The sequence below is a fragment of the Canis aureus genome, chromosome 12 (assembly GCF_053574225.1).
Source record: "Canis aureus isolate CA01 chromosome 12, VMU_Caureus_v.1.0, whole genome shotgun sequence".
NCBI lineage: Eukaryota > Metazoa > Chordata > Mammalia > Carnivora > Canidae > Canis > Canis aureus.
The window spans coordinates 45448574-45467686 of record NC_135622.1 but is presented as its reverse complement, the minus strand read 5'-3'; the positions used below and the strand labels follow the sequence as shown (position 1 = coordinate 45467686).

At 52.0% G+C, this 19113-nt stretch overlaps 1 protein-coding gene across 1 annotated transcript in view; it reads right to left on the bottom strand.

Annotated features, from left to right (window-relative positions):
• The window catches only part of DNMT3A (DNA methyltransferase 3 alpha), a 102922-nt gene that overhangs the window by 70334 nt on the left and 13475 nt on the right, over positions 1-19113 (bottom strand). Inside the window, exon 2 of the mRNA XM_077843888.1 lies at positions 6103-6337. Within this exon, the coding sequence (XP_077700014.1) occupies positions 6103-6165 (63 nt within the window). The 5' untranslated portion in view covers positions 6166-6337. The remainder of the gene's footprint in view (positions 1-6102; positions 6338-19113) is intronic.

The following is a 19113-nucleotide window of genomic DNA, read 5'->3' as shown; positions in this document are numbered from 1 at the left end:
GCCCCGGTGTTAAACGCACACCATGGGGGCGCCTGGATGGCTCAGTGGTTGAGCTTCTGCCTTTGGCTCAGGCCATGATCCCGGGGTCCTGGGAACGAGTCCTGTATCAGGCTCCCCACAGGGAGCCTTTTTCTCCCTCTGCCTATGTCTCTGCCTCTCTCTCTCTGTCTCTCATGGATAAATAAATAAAATCTTCCAAAAAAAAAAAAAAATCACCACTACCACACACACACACACACACACACCATATAAACCAGCTCACGTAAACCTCTCATTTCCCTGCTTAGAGACCACATAGCCATGCAGCAGAGTCCACATTTCGAACACAAGTCCTTCTCCAGAACCCAAGTGACACCTACTCACAACTGCAAGTTACCCAAACTTGATGTGCATACGCATACCTCCTTTTACCACACCACACAGATAGTGCATGTTTTATGAATTGAAGGTTTGTGGCACCCTGTATCCAGCAAGTCTATTGCTGGGTATTTTGCTCACTTCATGCCTCTGTGCCACATTCTGGTAATTCTTGCAATATTCCAAATTTTTTCCTTAACATTATGTGTTATGGTGATCAGTGATTTACAACTTGCTGAAAGATCAATTAGCACTTTTTAGCAATATTTTAAAATTAAGGTATGTAAGTTTTTCAGACATGTTGTACACTTGATAGACTCCAGTAGAGTACTAACATAACTTTTATGCATCGGGAAGTCAAAAAATGCATTTGACTTGCTTTATTGCAATATTCACTTTCCAGTGGTAACCTGAAACTGAATCTACAATATCTCTGAGGTATGCCTGTCATATATCTAACTTGGAAAATTTTACAGAACCTGAAGTAAAACACAGGTTCCAGTCAGCTCAGGGGTGGGCACTGTTTGCATCACACACCTGCTCTACAGGACCAAGCATCTAATCGACTCCACTGAGTTAAAAATGGATGCATCCAGGGCGCCTGGGTGGTTCAGTTGTTAAGCATCTGTGTTTGGCTTGGGTCATGATCTCAGGGTCCTGGGATTGAGCTCCACAGGAAGCCTGCTTCTCTCTCTCCCTCTACCTGTCACTCCCCCTGCTTGTGCTCTCTGTCAAATAAATAAATAAAATAATCTTTAAAAATAAATGGATGCATCCTTATTATTAGCTGTGTTCCTGAAAAGGGAAGGGTAAAGCTGCCTTTTCTGTAACTGAATGTGCTAAGAGGAATGCTATTTAAACAACCCCTGTAGTGATTATTATAAAGCAAAGAGCCGGCCCTAAGTGATGGTGTGTGGACATCTGAGTGTAATAAAGGCAGAGCCTGCCTGGAGTGTGCAATAGGCCTGTGCAACAGCAAGAACAGTGGAGTAGTGGAGCTGGGAAAAGCCCACCCCAGGTGCCCTGTAGCTTGGGTATCAGACTGCAAGAAGTGGTCAGTGCCCAAGGGAAGTCGGCACTTGCCAGGCCTCTGGGTTGGACTTAGGTGAGGGAAAAGCCCCGGCCACCGCACTGGCCACACATGCATACACACCCCCACACACACACAGGTATGCTTGCTGTGCTTCCCTAGCACAAATATGCATCCCCTGCTGTTGCTCCTACTAGCCAGCTGTCCAGGAGGGGCCTCCCTCCTCTGGATAGTAGGCAAGACTGCTATGTTCCCATCCCATTCTTTTACTAGGGAATATTCATTCAGTTCATCCAACAGACTTGTGAAGCCCTACTATGTGCTGGGTACCTGGAAAGGTCCCTAGAAAGAAAGAGAGGAAGAGAAGAAGAGAGAAACAATGCGTGCAGGAGGGAGAGGAACAGTAAGAAGCAGTGTGGCCACAGCTCTGTCTTTGTTGAACAGTGTGTATCTGGAGTGTATGTGTATGCGCTTGCACACAGCCACCCACAGTCGTGCACACTAGCCTTGTCTGCAGATTCTTACTGGAGATGAAGTGCCCCCAGCCTCCACTCCAGGGTAAGAGCGCTGCTACCCCAAGTAAAAGCATGCTCTGACCATCCCGACTTCCAGTCCAGATAAACGTACTGGAACCTGCAGCAGAAGCAAGATGGGTGGGACTGTGGAGTGTAACGGCCTCCACCAGGAGGCAGCCTGATGAGCACCAGCCAACAGCGGAGCCTGCCGGACTTCCACGCCACCACCTAGCTACCCACTAGCTGTGTGACCTTTGGCAAGTGACCTCATGTCTCTAAGCATCCATTTAGTCATCAATAAGAGTGGTGAAAATAATATAGCCTACCTTATGGAGCAACCGTAAGAATTAAATAAGATCACGTGAGCACAGAGCTTAAAGTAGTGCCTGGCAGATAGTCAGCACTCAGTGCACCTTGGCTGTTGTGTTTCTGAGGCCAGAGGAAAGAGAAAGAGGGGAGCAACACGATTGGGGGCCCAGCCTGGGGCTTGGACTCTTGGCCAGGCGCTGATTCGTATTTGGGGATCTGAGGGGGCCCTTCTAGCCCAAGGTTGGAATGTTCTTGGTCCCCTCTCCTGTTCCCTCTGTCCCTACCCTCCCCTCCACGTAGGGCCTGACACCCCACCCTGGCTCTTGGCTTCCCTGCTGAGCCTCCCTGCTGTTCACCACCCCCTACCCTATCCCCCCATAAGGCCAGCTCCCCCTCCTCCAATCTGGCCACATTTACCCAGCTGACCCAGCCTGGCGAGAGCCCCAGGGCTCAGCCCCTAGAAGTTGCACTGCCTCAGCCTCCCCAGTAGCTCCTTCCCCATCCAACATACAGATGGCAGGGTAAGGGGGAGGCCGGCAGGGAGACCGGCTGCTGGGCACACCTCTCTATGCACTCCCAGCTGTAAGTGAACTCCTTGGCTACCACCCATGGCTCTGTACCCAGCCCGCTTGATCCAGGCCCCGGGCTGTTCTCCTGTGGAAGGGATCTCACCACTCTCATTTTCCTTCCTACCCTAGCCACAATGTACTTCCTGAGCACCTACTCTGTGCTAGTCAGGCCCTGCCCTCCAGGTGCCGCAGTGGGGCTGGGTGTTATCCATACCAGAAGGCCCCAGAGGGCTGGTTAGAATTCGGATTGCTGTCCCCTCCCCCTCCACCAGAAGTTCTGGTTTGTATTTTCTAACCTTTCCTGGTGCCACTGGTGCTGCTGCTTCAGGGGTTACATTTTGAGAACCCCGGGTCCACTACAAACTGTAATTCAAGGCAGACGGAAGGAAGCAAGGGCTTTGATCCGAGAAAAGCAGTGAAAATTAGGGAAAGGGCACACTGGGCAGAGGAAAGAGCATAAACAAAGGCCTGGCGGCTCCAGGAAGTACCAGAGTGGAAGGTGCGTGGAGGCGTGGCCGGGAAGGAGGCTGGAAGGGCACGTGGGGCCTCGCGCAGCAGGGCCAGTGGGTGGCCACACCTCTTCCCTCTGGCTCCCCGACCAGTTCCTTAGTGCCAGGTGCCCCCGGCAGCTCCGCCAGGCTCCCTGGGCTGCAGCCCAAGCCCATCTTCCCGTTCTGCAGTGACACAGCACCTCTGCCCCAGGCCTGGCTTTCTCAGGCTGCCGTGGGCGGCTGTCAGCGTCTCTACCCGCCCTCCCTGGGCGGCTCCCTATTGCTGTGGGAGCCAGCCCGGAGGTGCCGGGGAGGTGTGCCAGGTGAGCCAGCATGCGCGCTGTGGTGTGGGCGGCCGAGGAGGAGCGCCCGCCAAGCCCCAGCCCCCCGTCCATCAGCCCGGTCTACCAGCACCTACCAGCACCGGGACCTGGGGCTGGGTGCGTGTTTGTTGCCACATGAGCCAGAACAGTTACTATGGGTAGATAATAATAGCAATCGTAATCCCTCCTAATTGGACCAGACTTTGCTGTTTGCAGGGCATTTCCATGCCCATGACCTCATCTGACTTCCACAACCACCCTGTAAAACAGGCACAGCTAGAGTTACTATCCCCACTTTACAGCTGAGCAAACGCAAGCCCCAGATGGCCTGAAGTCACATCTCCAGGAAGTGGCACGCTCAGGCCTGGGACCTGGGGCTTCTGACTCTGTCCAGTGCTCTTTCTCTAGCTTGAACTGTCATATCAGAAAGCCTGCTCCGCTGCTCTCCATGCGAGGGAGCCAGGGCCTCTGCTATCTAGGGCAGCACGGTCCAGTAACAGGAGGAGCCTGGCCTGGCTATTCCCACCTTCCCCACCTGTGGGGGGCAGCTGACACCAGCCACAAGTATATGGACACAGAGCTCTGTCGGCACCGGTCAGGGCCTCAGACCAGGCAGGGAAGTCAGGGTCACCTAATCCAACAGGAGAGCAAAAACAGATCTGTTGGGAAGGAAGGGAATTATCCATAGCTTCCATTGGAGAGCACAGGGGGTCAGCCGCAGGTGGCCCTGACTCTGTGGCAGCAGAATGTGGGTCTACTGCTGCCTGAGACAGGAGTAGCTCAGAAGGCCTGTGGGATAACCTGGACTATCTGTTCCTTTTCTGTGGGGTCAGAAAGAAGGAGACCTGTAGCCCCAAGAAGCCTGGCTCCACAGGCCATAGCAAGTACTTTCTCCCCTGCTTGCTGGGTATATATCCCCCACTAGGGCATTCTTTTTTTTTTTTTTTTTTAAGACTTTATGTATTTATTCATGAGAGACACAGAGAGAGAGGCAGAGACACAGGCAGAGGGAGAAGCAGGCTCCATGCAGGGAGACCGACATGGGACTCGATCCTGGGATTCCAGGATCACACCCTGGGCCAAAGGCAGGCGCTGAACTGCTGAGCTACCCAGGCGTCCCCTACTAGGGCATTCTGCATGATTCTAGGCTGGGAAGGCAGGTGACTGGGCTTAGTGCGCACACCTTTGTGTGTCCACACAACGACTGACACAAGTGGGGCAGTGGGGAAGGTTCTGATCCATCGGACTCTCATCTGGACCCCCCACTGAGTAGCTGGGCTCAGCTTCCTCATCTGTAAACTAGGGCCATCTGTCCTTGCCCCACTTATTTCAAGGGTTGTTCCCAAGTACCACATGGATGGAAACCACTCAGAAAACAGAAACAGGCTCTAAGGACGAGGGAGCCCAGGAAGGAGCTGGGCACGCATAGGGCAGAATGAACAGGGAGCAGGTCTCAGAGCTGTCCCTGAGAGTGGGCAAGCAGAACTCACACTCCTCAGAGTGCCCATACCCGGTGCCAGGAGTCCATTCTGGTTCCAGAAGGACAAACTATACTCCCGACCAAGCATTACCCTCCCATACTCCTGCTCAGGAAGAGGGGACCATGGGGGCTAGGGCACAACAAACAAGACACCCCAGAAAGGCCCGTGGCTGGCACAGCTTCCCAAGAAAGGTGGTGGAGGTGGGGTGGGGGGTGGTTACCATTTCACTCACAGAGAGAGAAAATAGAGTCCAAGTGCTGGGGGTTTGGGGTGGCTTTGCCCATAGATGAACACAGCTTGGTGAGGTCCCAAGGCAGCCTATTGGGACTGAGCAGGGATCCCTATGGGTCTGCTGGGATCTCCTCTGATTTAGGCCCATCCTGGAGTTCAGCGGAGGGTGATGAGGTCACCCCTCAGCCACCCCTCAGGGGATTCTGAAAACAAGGATGTCATTGGCTCCATGATCAGAAGTGACACTTAGAGCCCGGGGGTGGGGGTAAGGGACAGGAAATCACCATCTCCAGGATGACTGGTGTCACCGTGTGCCTGGCGCTCTGAGAGGGAGAGCCCTCATGCGGCCTCATAGATATGGAGCCACCTTGAACTCGTCTTTGGCCTCCCAGAAGCTACTGAATACCCCGGGGAAGCAGAGGCAGCTAAGACAGGTAAAGCGACCCACCTGAGGACACGGAGCCAGTAGAGGCCAATCCAGAAAGGAATCTGGGCCACCCCCCAACACTGTGCAGACCCTGGGCTTGAACCTCTGCTCAAACACCGGGGAGGTAAGAGTCTGGGTCCTGGAGCCTGACTCCGTGCTTCAAATTCCCGCCATACCGCCAGGACTGAACCTCTACCGGCCTTGGCCCGAACAGGGCCTTAAGCCCTCCCCACCGACCCCGACGGGAAGCCTGAGCTGCGCGGTCCAGCGCTCAGCAACCAGAGGTGTCATTACTTGAGGACGGGCCGTCCCCCTCCTCCCTGCTCCCCAGCTGGGGCCAAAGGGTCCTGGGCAGAGCCAGCCGCTCACCTTGCGGTCCTCCTCCCGCTCCGGAGCGGAGCTGCTGGTGTCCCCGGGGCCGCTGGAGGGCATCGCGGGCAGCTGGGCGGTGGGAGGCAGGCTGGGGCTGCGCGGGGCTGGGGGGCTGCTGGGCTTTGGGGAAGGAATTATCGTGGTCTTTGTAAGCAAGAGTTAGAACTTAGACATAGATCCCGGTGAGACTCTGACTGCGGCTGCGTGGGGTGTGGGCTTCCAGTGGCTCCACCTGCAGGGGGGAAGACAAGAGGGGTCAGCAGGGCAGGGCACCCCCAACCCAGGCCCCACCTGACTCCACCGCCTGCCTCAGCCCCAGGGCCTCGGCGCCCTGTGAGGCCTGTTCCTTGACCTTGCTCCTCTTCCCAGGCTCACCAGCAGCTCAGGCCAGCCTAGCACCCCAGAGTGGGGGCAACCGAGGCCGACTCAGCCGGCAGGGTACTGCCTGGCTTCCCTGAGGGCTGCCTCCTGCCTCTGAGGCGGCAACAGTCTCCCCAGGCCTCCGCGTTGCTGTGGCACAGTGGGCGCCACTTCTGGGACTTCCAACTGCCTCCTGCCTCCTCCCTTCTCTTCATTCACTTCTGTTCTCTCCTTTGAAAGCTTCCCGCACCCTCCCTCCCACCCAGCCACCCCCTGGGAAATCCCAGAGGTCCCCAGCCCTGCTACATTTTCCTTCTAATCTGTCCTCCCCTCACGCCCCCACCCCCACACCGCTCCCACCACGTGGAGGAAGTGAGCTGCAGTCACAGGATGTAGTGAAATGAATGTCACCTCACTTTAGGACCAGCGCCTGGGCCCAGAGAAAGCTGAGGTTGAACTCGGCTGCGGCCAGGCTGAAGGCCTAGGTTTGCAGTGCCGTTCGGAGGACGTCCTGGTGGGGAGAGGCCACGGCCAAGGCCACACTGAGGGCCGACCAGAGGCCGCTCTCCCCGCCACCCCACCAATCGGCCCCATTTGTCTCGGGAAATGGGGGGGGGGCTTGGGGAGGCCCCTCCGCACCCACACGGCTTAATTTTAGGGGCTTTTCATCCTCCCTGCTTCAGGTGTGGGCCTCAAGCCAGTAAAATAACAAAGCCCCTGCCGCAGGCCTCAGCAAGGGGTGGGGGTGTTGCAGATTCAACCCCCTCGGCTCAGAGACACTGAGTTCTCGGGCTCCCCACCCCCCAGGAGGAAACACGGGCCAAGCCCCTGCCTCCAGTGCACCCGCCCGCAGGGAGGGGATTGGCAGGAGAAGGAAAGTGGGAGGCAGCTGGATCTGGGCCCACCCACACCCTTCCCCTTCCAGTTCCCGTTCTGCTTCCCCGGCTTCCCCTCCCTCTTGGGCTTCTTTTCCCATCCCCCTCCAGCCAAGGCTCCCTGGAAAACCAGGCACTGGAGAAAGCACAGGCTTGGGTCTCCCACGGGCGCAGCCCGGTCCCCAGGGACTGGCGCCTCGCCGGGAGGTGGGCTCTGGCCCTGGGGTGGAGGAGGCGGAAGCTGGGGCTAGGAGCAGCCTCCCTGGGGCCGGGACTCCTGGCAGTTAAAACTTTGCCTGGGCTAAAGGTGCGCCAAGCCCCACAGGTGAGCCGTGGGGAAGCTCCAGGTGCAACGCGGACTTCTAAGCTCAGCATCCTCCTGGGTTCCATGCGTGTTTGCTGCCCCAACACACGAGTGCGTAGACAGCAGCAGAGGGTGTCGCTTTATGTGTCAGACGCGGTGCTAAGCACGTGACAGGCCGGCCCTCCTTCCTTTGGGCAGCTACTAGTACTATGACTATCCCTCCTTTACAGTGGAGAAAGATTAGGATTGGTCCGCATTCCAGAGTCAAAGCAGAGGCTTGAATCCAGATCTCTCTCACTAAAGTTCTGAGGGCAGTTTCTGGGAAGCTTCGTCCTTCCACTTACACACCACCCCACAGAAACAACTCTCAAGAGTCCATTAGAGAACAGGTCCAACCCAGAACTCCACGGGGCTTCCCTCCATTATCAGCCAGCGGTTCCCCTTCCAACCCACACACGGCTTGTTAGCACAAACACGTCCAATGACCCCCGCCCCCAACACACCATTAAAACCTTCAAAAGGATGTGGGAGCTAAGAGGGGCATAGTCCGGTTGGAAAAAAACATTGGACCTCGAGTCAGTAGACGTGAGTTCTAGTCCTGACTCGGGCTTTCCGCCCTCAGCTTCCTCATCCATGAAATGGGCGAGTTGGACTACAGGATCCACAAGGCGACTTCTAGCCCTGCCCCGCCAAGCTGTGGGAGGCGCCTAGGGCAAAGTGGGGGGAAGCAGACAAGGCTGGGCCGCCTTCAGGAGCCCCAGAGCCCCAGCATGGAGTCCATGAAGACCCAGGCACAAAGCAAACAAGAGGCAGATAACCTTCCGCCAGATGTTTGTCTCAACACTGAGGCCTAGAAATATCCAGCGAGCTTCTGTGAGGGGGGAAAAAAAAACAAACAAAACCACTTTCAGGGAACCTCTGATTGCCAGTGAGAAGAGGAAGGAAGTAGGAGGGAAAAGCAGAACATCACAAGGCATTGACCCTGAGGGCAGACACCCCGGAAAGGAAGGGAAATGCTCTTTCCTCCTCCCCTTTCTCCACATATCCCTCTGATATCTGAGCTGCTACCCTTACAGCAAACTCAGCTGACCTGGATCCGTCTGTAGGTTCCTTTGTGTGACTCAAGAGAACAGCTCTGTCAGAAAGTGTTCCTCAGAATCACCCAGCATCCTCCAAAACCATCCAGCATATGGCCAGGCAGGCCACGCACTGCACAACTCCAGGGGATCCACGATGGTGGCCACAGTCCAGGACTAGACACAGCGCTTCCCACCTGCCCTTAGAAGCCTCCTTTTCTCTCAAGCAGGAGTGACCTGCCCCGAGGCCCATGTTCCCAACACAGCAACATGTGTCCACCATGCTGGTCGTTTGCCAAGCATGGCTCTGCTGCTCCTGGCACTGAAGCATCCTCCTCACCCATGCCAAGGGCTGTACCACAAAAACCACCACCAAAGAAAAATCCATGCCAAGAACCCTACCACCATGACAGGCAGCTTTTATTTCCTCCCTTATACTCCTACTGGCCACTGTGGCCATTATTTATGGAGACAGTGGCCATTAATAATCTTTATAACAATAACTTTAACAAACGTTTAAGGAATCCCATCATAAAAAAGTTTAGTATCACAACTATCATAGTCACCATTATTACTATTTCAATTACAAAAGTGTTGTGGAAGAAGGGCTGGGATTCTGAATATACACAGACAGTTTCACCACCTTCTAAATCCAACTTCGCTGAAAGCTTTTTTAAAAACATATAGTCACATGAGTGGGCTGAACAAAGAGGAGACACCACCAACGAAATTTTGGGGTCTGGAAAGCAGACTTGTGATGGCCAAATTTCAGACAAAACTGATTTCAAATCAAGTCAAACTTAATTTATAACAAGAATCCTTAAAAGACACTTAAGGCAACAGCAACAGGTACCCCCCAGACCAGGGGTAGAGAGGACCCATGTCTGAAAATAAAGCAGACTGAGTGAAAGAAGTAAAAACCCTAGACTTCCTCCCCCAGGAATCTGAAGGTTTCCTCTCTGGGGAACACAAAACAGTGTCTTTGCACAGAGCTGACCAGTGCAGTTGAGAGCAAAGGTAATATAACAAAATTAAGGAGATAAAGGTATTTTAAATCCTGATGTTGAATGCTCCCAGTTCTTCTCCCAATGGGCTCCCAGAACCCTGGCAGCCAGACCCTTACCTTCTCTAGGGAATCTTACCAGTCTGAGAGGAAAGGCCTATGGATATGGATGCTGCCCCCAGAACCCAAATGGTGTCCAAATGGCTTGCTTAGGTCAACCAGTGTGGATCTGCCAGGAAACAATCCCCACCAACATGCACAGAACTTCCAACCAGCTCCCCAGTCCCCTCTTCTTAATCTTGTACAGGACAACCATGAACCAGTAGACATCTGAGGGAAGTCTCTGACTTGGAAAATAGACACAAGAACAAATAAACCAAACTGAACCAAAATACAACTTGGAAAAGACACACTTCAAGCACAGAGAAGATTACACATTCATGAAACAGTAACATGGTGTTGTTTAAAAAGTACATCCAGAGAACAAAAAAGATTTGTAGAAATACAAATCATGCTATGAGAGAGGCAAAACTCAATGCTCAAGATACATTAACAAGAAAAATGAAAAGTAGAGAGGATGGAAGAGAGACCTGGTCCAGAAGTTTCCACATCTGAAAAGCAGACGTTATGGAAAAGAAAAGAAAAAAAAAAAAAAAAAAAAACAGGGGAGAACATTATCAATGAAATAATGCAAGAGAATCTCCCAGAACTGAAAGGCAAGAGTGGACCGGTGGAAAGGGCCCACTGCATGTCCGCACAATGGAGGAAAGCAGACCTACGACAAGGTGCATCACTGTGAAATTTCAGAATACTGGTACGAAGAGAAAGATCACACAAAGGACGATAAAAGTGACCTACAGAGGCTCACGAATCAGAATGGCTTCAGATTGCTCAACATTAATGCGGAAAGCAAAAAGACAAAGGACCAATACCTTTGGAATTCTTAAAATAATTCTCCCATTAGAATTCTTTCCGCAGACTAATCATCATTTAGGTGCAATAGAAAAAGATATTTTCAGACACTCCTTTCTCAAGAACCACACACGAGCAGATGTCCTCTAAGACACACAAGACAAAGGAAGGGATTCTCCAGGATTAAGGTGAAAAGAGGTCAAATGAAGCCATCGAGGGCCACTGTCAGATCTAAGCAGTGTAACTCAAGACCTGGGCCTGTTAAGTGCTGTCGTCACCATGCCTGTGACCATCGAACAGTCTTTTTTAATCTGACAAAACTACAGGTGTCCCTCACTGCGTGCATTCCGCCATCCGAACTCAGGAACTGAATGGATTCAGATACTGACCGCTATCTGTCCTAGATGATGGGCTCCAAGAAGGGGGGTAAACCAAATGAGGGAAGACACAAGATCCAGAAAACAGGAATTCCAACCAGAAGGAAGAAGGCAAAGGGAATGCCAAGGAGGACCACAAAAGGAAGTCCCAGGATGGCCGCTACAACGTGTCACCCACCCAGACAGCAGACACCGGGAACTGGAACATGTCGTAGCTGATGTAACTGCCCTTGCAGAGAGCCCCATTGATGGCTGCGAAGGTGAGACAGCAATTAGCAGAAGGTACAAAGAAAATAAGGCAGATGAGACAAGGTCATTATTAACTTTCAGGGGGAAAAAGAAAGGAAACTATTGCAAGATACTATAAGGTCTGGCTGTGAACACAGTTGTATTAGTTGATTTAACAAATATGTGTGTGTCTATATACACACATACACAATGCATGTGGAGGTACATGTGTGTATATATACATAAACTTCCTGCTGCTGCTGTTATAAATTACCACAGAATTGAAGGCTTAAAACAACACAATTTTGCTATGTTGCAGTTCTGGAAGTCAGAAATTCAAAATGGTTCATGTCACCAGGCTAGACACCAGGGTATCGGCAGGGCTTCGTTCCTTTCTGGACGCTCTAGGGAGAATCCATTCCCTTGGCTTTTTCAGCTCCTAAAAGTTGCTCCCATGCCATGGCTCATGGCCCCTTCCGTCCTCACAGCCAGCAATCACATTACTTGGCCCCGCTTCCATCACAGCTCCTCTGCAATCTCCTGCTTCTGTCTTTCATTTCTAATGCCCCTTGTGATGACACTGGGCCCACTCAGATAATGCAGGATAATCTCCTCACATCAAGACCCTTAACTGCAAAGTCCCTTTTGCCATATAAAATAACACATTTATAGGTTCAGGGGATGAGGATGTGTCCATTTTGGGGGGGAGGGGCATTAAACTGCTTACAACACATGTATATACACATATGTGTATAAAACGTTTTGGAAAGAGCACTGGTAGGGTACTGTTAGTAGTATGCCTACCACAAGAACTATTTAGGAGTGGAAAGGGTGGCCATGTAAGAGAACATTCTTCTTTACTAAATAGGAAATCAATGGGAAATGTCTAAAATGGAAGAGTCAAAAATATGCACATTCCTCAGAAACGTGAGATGTAAAATTGCTAGAAGAAACAGCTAAAAGTGGTTGCCTCTGAGAAGAGGAAGAGGGTGGGAGCGTCTCTCTAGTGAAGAGATGTTGGTACTGCCTTCTTAAATGATATGCATGTACTACTGAGAGGAAATAGAAAAGAAATTTTAAGAAGACAGAAAGGGGATGGGAACAAGGGCTTACCTCCCAACTGCAACCACTGGTTGGGTTTGGCTTCCATCCTCCTCTCTGAGTGCAGCTCAGCCCTTCTACCTCTGTTGCTCTATGAAACCATCACATCCCACAGCATAACCATGACCAGCTAGCTCCTCACACCCACACAGAGTTCCATCACCAGCTATAAAAGTGGTACCTCCCTCCCCGCCACCCCCCACCCCTCACCAAACGTTTAATATCTCCCAGCACATCACTTCCACCAGGCCCAGGCCAGGCACAGCGTGCTACGCCTCCCTTACATTCCTCCCAAACTGCATCTGTGCATGCCACTGCTGCCTACATCCCTAACCACCACGCTGGCTCACTCAAGAGCCCACCTCAGTCAGAGACCCACAGTTCAGCCATCCTTGCCACGTCACCTCCCACCCCCAGCTCACACCACGCTGTCCCAGCACCATCCCCACCTTCCTCACTATGCCCAGCTCATCAGCACCTCCCCTTGCTGATCATCCCAAATCTCCCCTCCAAGCCTGCCCGACCAAGCACTGACACTGTCACCCCACTGTGTCATCTCAACAAGGGCCTGCACAGAAGTATTCTCTTCCAGAAGCAAAACCAGGATCGTCCCAAGCCTAAATCCTTGCTCCACCAAAAACAAACCTAATGTCAATGCCCTAAGAATCCCTTCCACTCCACCTCGAGTCCTCCACCTGTGCTGCTGAAAAGCCTCTGACTCTCTCTGTATCAGGCCCTCCTTCCTGCCTCCATCTGAAGTCAGCTTGTCTCCTCGTGGACTTTGCTTGTTTCCAGCTACCTAGCGGCCTCCCCCAGCCACCCCGCCAGTGGGCTTGGGGTGTTCGCTGGGACCCCGCACCTCTCCTCAGTCTCCCCAGGCGCAGAGTGAGCACGTGACGAGGCAGGGCCAATCAGACGCCTCCCGGGACCGTGGTGGTGCAATGGAAAGATGCTACGGGGTAGGATGTGAGTCAGGAGCGGCTGCCTGCGGGGGAGGGCTTGCCCGAGAACAAAGGGCTGAAGCTAGAGGGATGGCAAACTGTGGTCATTGTCTGGGTCCCCGAATCTAGCTGTACCTGGAGGCAGGGCATCTCTGAACCTCCCCGTAATGGGAGGCTTTCCGTAGTGGGGTGTGAGTGAGTCTGTGCCCCGAGGCTAACAGTCCTGACTCATATGCTAATCTCAGCCTCCTCAAGGGCTTCTTCCTGCATAGGTTCAAATCCTGACCTGGTTACTCTATCAGCTGTGTGAACCAACCGGGGGGCAGAACCATGGCCCACAGCCTCAGTTTACTCAGTTGTAAAATGGGGGAAATAATAGGGAGTCACTTCACCGGGCTGTTGTGAGACTCTAAATGAGATGCATTGAGCATGCTTACAAGAGTGCCTGGCACGAAGAAAATAAGAAAATACGCAATACATTTAAACAACTGTTAGTCCCTGACTAATCCAGCCCACAGTTTTCTCTCCTTTCCTGAAATCCCCCGAGTGCCTTTGAGCCTACATCGCTCAAACAGGAGCTGGTACTTAGGAAGCTCCCACGATGTGCCAGCCCCTGTGTATAGAGCTTTACAATTTCAACATCGCGTTCATCCTTACGCCTCACTCTGGACCTTTTGAAGTGGGAACTATTTTTCCTCCATTTTCCAGATGAGAAAAGTCAAGTATAGAGAGGCTTACAAAGCTGCCCAAGGTGATTATTAAACGGTGGAACCAGATTCAAATCCAGATCTGTCCTACCTTGAAGTCCAAAGTTTTCCCCTCCATCATGTCCTCTTACCATTAACATGTGACTGTTGCAGACATGTTAACTTTGGGCACAGATTGGTCCAAAAGCAAAGTTTCCAGTTAGCCTCCCTTTCCTGGTTAGGCCTATCTGTACAGTAGGGGGCAGGGGTAGGGGAGGTGGTAAGCAATGTAACCTTCTAAACATAGTATGAGGACCCACCATGTGCCAGGCACTTGCTAAGAGACAGGCACTGTTCCGTTTCATCCTCACAACAATCCTGTGAAGTTTATGAAGTAGGTTCTCTTGTTATTCCCATCTTATGGAAGGAGAACCTGAGGCCGAGAGAGGTTTATTGCCTCTCCATGGTAACACAGGTAGAAGGCTCCAGCGCAGGATTATGAATCCAGGTCCATCTAACTCCAAAGTCCTCACACACATGGCAGCTCTCAGTCATGGATGAGCATGCTAAGCATACACCCCAGATCAGCTTTACGTGCCCCTGGTATGACACCAGCCCACAGAAAACAGCCTTCTAGCTGTATTTCCCACTTGAGCTTGGGAGGAGGTACAAATGACTCCTGTGGATGACAGAAGGCAGGAGAGTAATCTTGGCCCCATGCCACCCAGGGTGGTGATAAGCTCCAGGGTTGGGAAGCTGGGGGCCAGCAGAAGGCTAATGGGAGTGATCAGGGTCTCCTAGATAGAGATGTCTATCTGCCAAGTCTTTTCCCCCCATTACAGCCTCTCTCGATCACAAGACTGGGCTGGATGTGGGAGTGCGGGGGTGAGTATCTCTCCTTTGGACTGCTCATTCTCTCTCAACATGAGTGAGATGCACATCATCATACCATTACTCTGGCTTCCAGAAACGTCTCTCCCATCCAAACCACCAGCTGCACATAGAATACCAAAAGCCACTGGCAACAGGCCAATAGTCCTGCCATCCTGTTGCCACTTCAAAGCCCATCTGTCTGGCTCTGGAGTCACAACAAGATGACTTGTGGTTCTTACACCACCCTTGAGGCCAGGGCACCACGAGTGTGAGCGTTTATGATCACACCAAACCTGCTGCCACGATGGCAGCCATACTAGCAGAGATGAGTCGCATAAGACTCCTCTGCTCTTACTAATGGTTACCATGACACAGCCCCAAAAGCAAGGAGAAAAAAAAAAGGATTTATACCCAAAATAGATGCTGGTAAGGAGCTGAAGTTGTCCTTGGGCATTAAAAAGAGCCAGTACAGACTTCCAGAAAGGAGCATGCAATTCTGAGCATGACAAGTCAGGAGCCGTGTGTGCTATAGCAGCCAGATGGGCATCCCACACCCTTGGAGTCAGGGACCCAGGGTGGCCAGGCTGAGGGTCCATGTGAGAATCAGCCACGTGAATCCTGGTAGGGCCTGCTGTCTGGGGCAGCCGTGAGCAAGGATCAGTCCTCCCCTGGAGGTGGCTCATGGTCCACACCTGCCAGCTCCAGAGCCTCTTCACTTACTCCCCCATTGACCCCTGTATCTGGTCCGCACCATATGTCTGAAACCCACTAGGAGTGCTGAACGTCATAACCCCCACCACCATGTTTCCACTGGAAGGTAAGTCAACAGCTTGGCTTTTCAGGATCTCTATGCCACTAAATCAACAGACAAAAAAAAGGAGTTACCCCTCTGGCTTGGGGGATCGATCCTGATTACCAAAGAGACATTGGGTTGCTGGTTTACAACAGAGGCAAAGACGACCATGTTTGGAACCCAGAGGATTTTCTCAGTTACCTCTTCCATGCCAAAAATTTAGGATTAAGGGAAAACTTCAGTAACAATACAACAAAGAAGACAGGGCAATCTGGTATTCAGATCCTTCCAGAATCTAGGTTTAGCTCACTCCACCAGGTAAAAGAAGCCTGGCCTTCTGGGAGTCCAGCTGAGCGCAGAGGAAATGTAGGGTGAGTAATGGGAGAAAGGAACCAGACATTAAATGTTGCCTTGCAAACAAATAGATATGAGAACCGTAGTAGTTTTGCATATTTTCTATTTTCTTGATATACATGTGTGTGTTTATTTGTACATGGTGACTTTTTTCTCTTTTTTCCTCCTTTCGTCCCATTATTTCACCATGATTTCATACACAAGTTGTTGGAAGTTAACTTTATAATTGAGTCTTTTTTTTTTGTTTTTAAGGGCTCAGACTCAGGACCCTGAGATCAAGAGTCACACACTCAGGGGCACTGGGGTGGCAGTCAGTTGGGCATCTGACTCTTGGTTTCAGCTCAGGTTGTCATCTCAGAGTTGTGGGATCGGGCCCCACGTTTGGCTCTGGGCTCAGTGCAGAGGCTGCTGGGGATTCTCTCTCCTTCTCCCTCTGCCCTTCCTGCTTGTGCTATCTCAAATAAAATCAATAAATCTTAAAAAAAGAGAAAATCAAGAGTCACATGCTCCACTGGCTAAGCCAGCCAGGTGCCCCTATAATTTAGTCTGTAGGTAACAGAATAGTCAGTGGGACTGTGATTGAATTTGAGAAGTTATTCATGGAGACAGTGGGCTGATCCAATGATTGGTGGAACTCTTCATTTGGGGAAAAGAGTGAGAACCTCAGTGAGAAAAATAGCTGTGTCTCGCTAGATAGAAATATAGCTTATTTTGTAGTTGTAGGGGGCCCCAAACGTGTGTGAAAGGTGCAAATGGAGCTGTGCAGCCAAAGGAGCAGACTGTGCCAGTTATCGATTTATTCATCCTTCATTTCCTGCTCAGTGAAAATGGAGCTAGGCCCTTGAAATATTTCTTCTTTGCCAGCGGGCAGTCAGGCGTTAGACTCTGCCAGCAGAGGGTGATGGAGGGTCACTGAAGAAAAGGGAGTCCTCTTTCCTTGACCTGGGGTGCTCTCCTGGAGGGTTCCAACACCATACCCAACTTCTCCAGCAGCCACATCCTGTGGCATCCTTGTCTCTGTGGCTCCCCTCTGCCCAGTCCTGCCCCATCCAGCACCGGGCTCCTGCCAGGAGGGTGCTCCTCCAGGGCCTGGCCTCTGCAGTGGGGTGATCAGCAACAGCAGCCAGCAGCTTCACCCAACACTCCCTTGGGGGGCTTAGTGGCGCTGTGCCTCCAGCAATATAACTCCTCATGCCCAACTTTCCTTGGGACCCAAAGGATGACTTCCAGTGAGCTCCAGGGGCAGGTTTCCAGCAAGTTCGGCCAACATGTCCGTCATCCCGGGCGCCACAGCCATGCCCTCTCCAACAAGATCAGGGTCCCAGCCCTGGGGGGTATCTTCCGTGGGTGTTCCATGGCGACCCCAGGGAAGTAGCTGGTCTCAAACATGCTACTTCTAGATCCTCTGCAGTTTGTTTTGCTTTCTAGCCAAACTCTCATTACTCCAATCCCCTGTTGTAGTTAATAAGTCTTGATAGTAAACTTTTCCTGTTTAAATCACTATGTGGTTTCTGTCTTCTGAATGGACTCTGACTGATACGGTCACCCACAGCCTCAAAGGGCCTTTTCCATCCTCACCGTCCGTGAGTTCAATCCAGCATCCCTGCCAGCTAACCACCACCCCACTTGAAGCACGTCAATCATTTACTGAGTGCCACTGCTGAGCACGAGACACCTCTCCTTCTGGAAGTTTACAAACCGGTGGATTCTCTGGCTCTCTCTCCTGTCCATGCCTCCACCTGGCTCTGTGCCCTTGATCCTCCCACCCCTGGGGCCCTCCTCTCCACTAGTGCATGTGGGCACCATCCTGGATCCCACTGTACCCCCAGCTGCCCTCCGAAATCCCCTCTGCTGAGATACTCAGGCTTCATGTAGAGCAGACCTCCACTTTCTGAACATCCCCCACTGGCTGATTTGCAGTCACCTAAAATCCCACTTTTCTAGAACCAGAGGTCTCCTGTTTCCTCTGGCTTCTCTCCCTATGTGGAAGTGGCACCACCCTCCGCTCAGCTGCCGAAGCCCCAAACCCCGAAGAGAAATGAAATCCCCTTCCCCTGAAGTCCCCACATTCCGCCGGGCACCAGGCACCGATCCTCAGGCCTCCATGCCCCAGCTCCTCTGCCCTCTGCACCACAGGGCGCGACCTTGGTTCTGCCACGGGGCTCCCTGCCTCTCCGGCCCTCTACCTCCCACCCCAGCCGCTCAGCAAAGATTTTCCACACATGGCTTCCTCAATCAAAACCTATGACGCCTGATGAAAATGTTCTAAAATTGATTGTGGTGATGGTTGCACAACTCCGTGAATGTACTAAAACCCATCGAATTGCACACTTTAAATGGCTGAATTGGATGGTATGTGAATTATATTTCAATAAAGCTGTTATTAAAAAAAAAACTCATGGGACGCCTGGATGGCTCAGCAGTTGAGCGTCTGCCTTCGGCTCCGGGCAGCTCAGGGCGTGCGTGATCCTGGGATACGGGATCGAGTTCCACATCAGGCTCCTTGTGGGGAGCCTGCTTCTCCCTCTGCCTATGTCTCTGCCTCTGTGTGTGTGTGTGTGTCTTTCACGAAGTAATAAAATCTTTAAAAAAATTAAAAAGATAAGATAAAAAAATTTAAAAACGTCATGATGCCAATGATTTTCACGCAGAGTAAAATCTAAACTCTGGCCTGGTCCTACACCGGTGGCTCACTGCAGCATGCTCCCCACCCCACCTTCCCAGCTGACCCCATCATTCCAGGGCCGGTCACTGTTCTCCAGCTTACATCCTCCATCCCCACACTTGTGACTACACTCACACCGTTCTCTCCTCTGACTGGGGGGAGGAAGGGCCCTCCCTCCCCATCCCTCAGCACCACCCCACTCCCATTGCTTCTCCTCGACCACCCACCCAGGGGTCTTTAATCAGTTTCTGTTGTGTGGTCATTTTGCTTTTCATGTGTATATGCATGTGTCTGCTTTCCCCAAACAGATGAGGTCAGAGTTCATGTCTGGCACCTTGCTGGCCCCCCAAACAGCCAACAGCTGTCTTCCCCTCCTGCCCCTCCCTCTCCTGCCTGTTCTGGGTGACCCTTGAGGCAGAGAGGACTGTGTGAAGTCACTCCCAGGCAGCTGCAACATCCC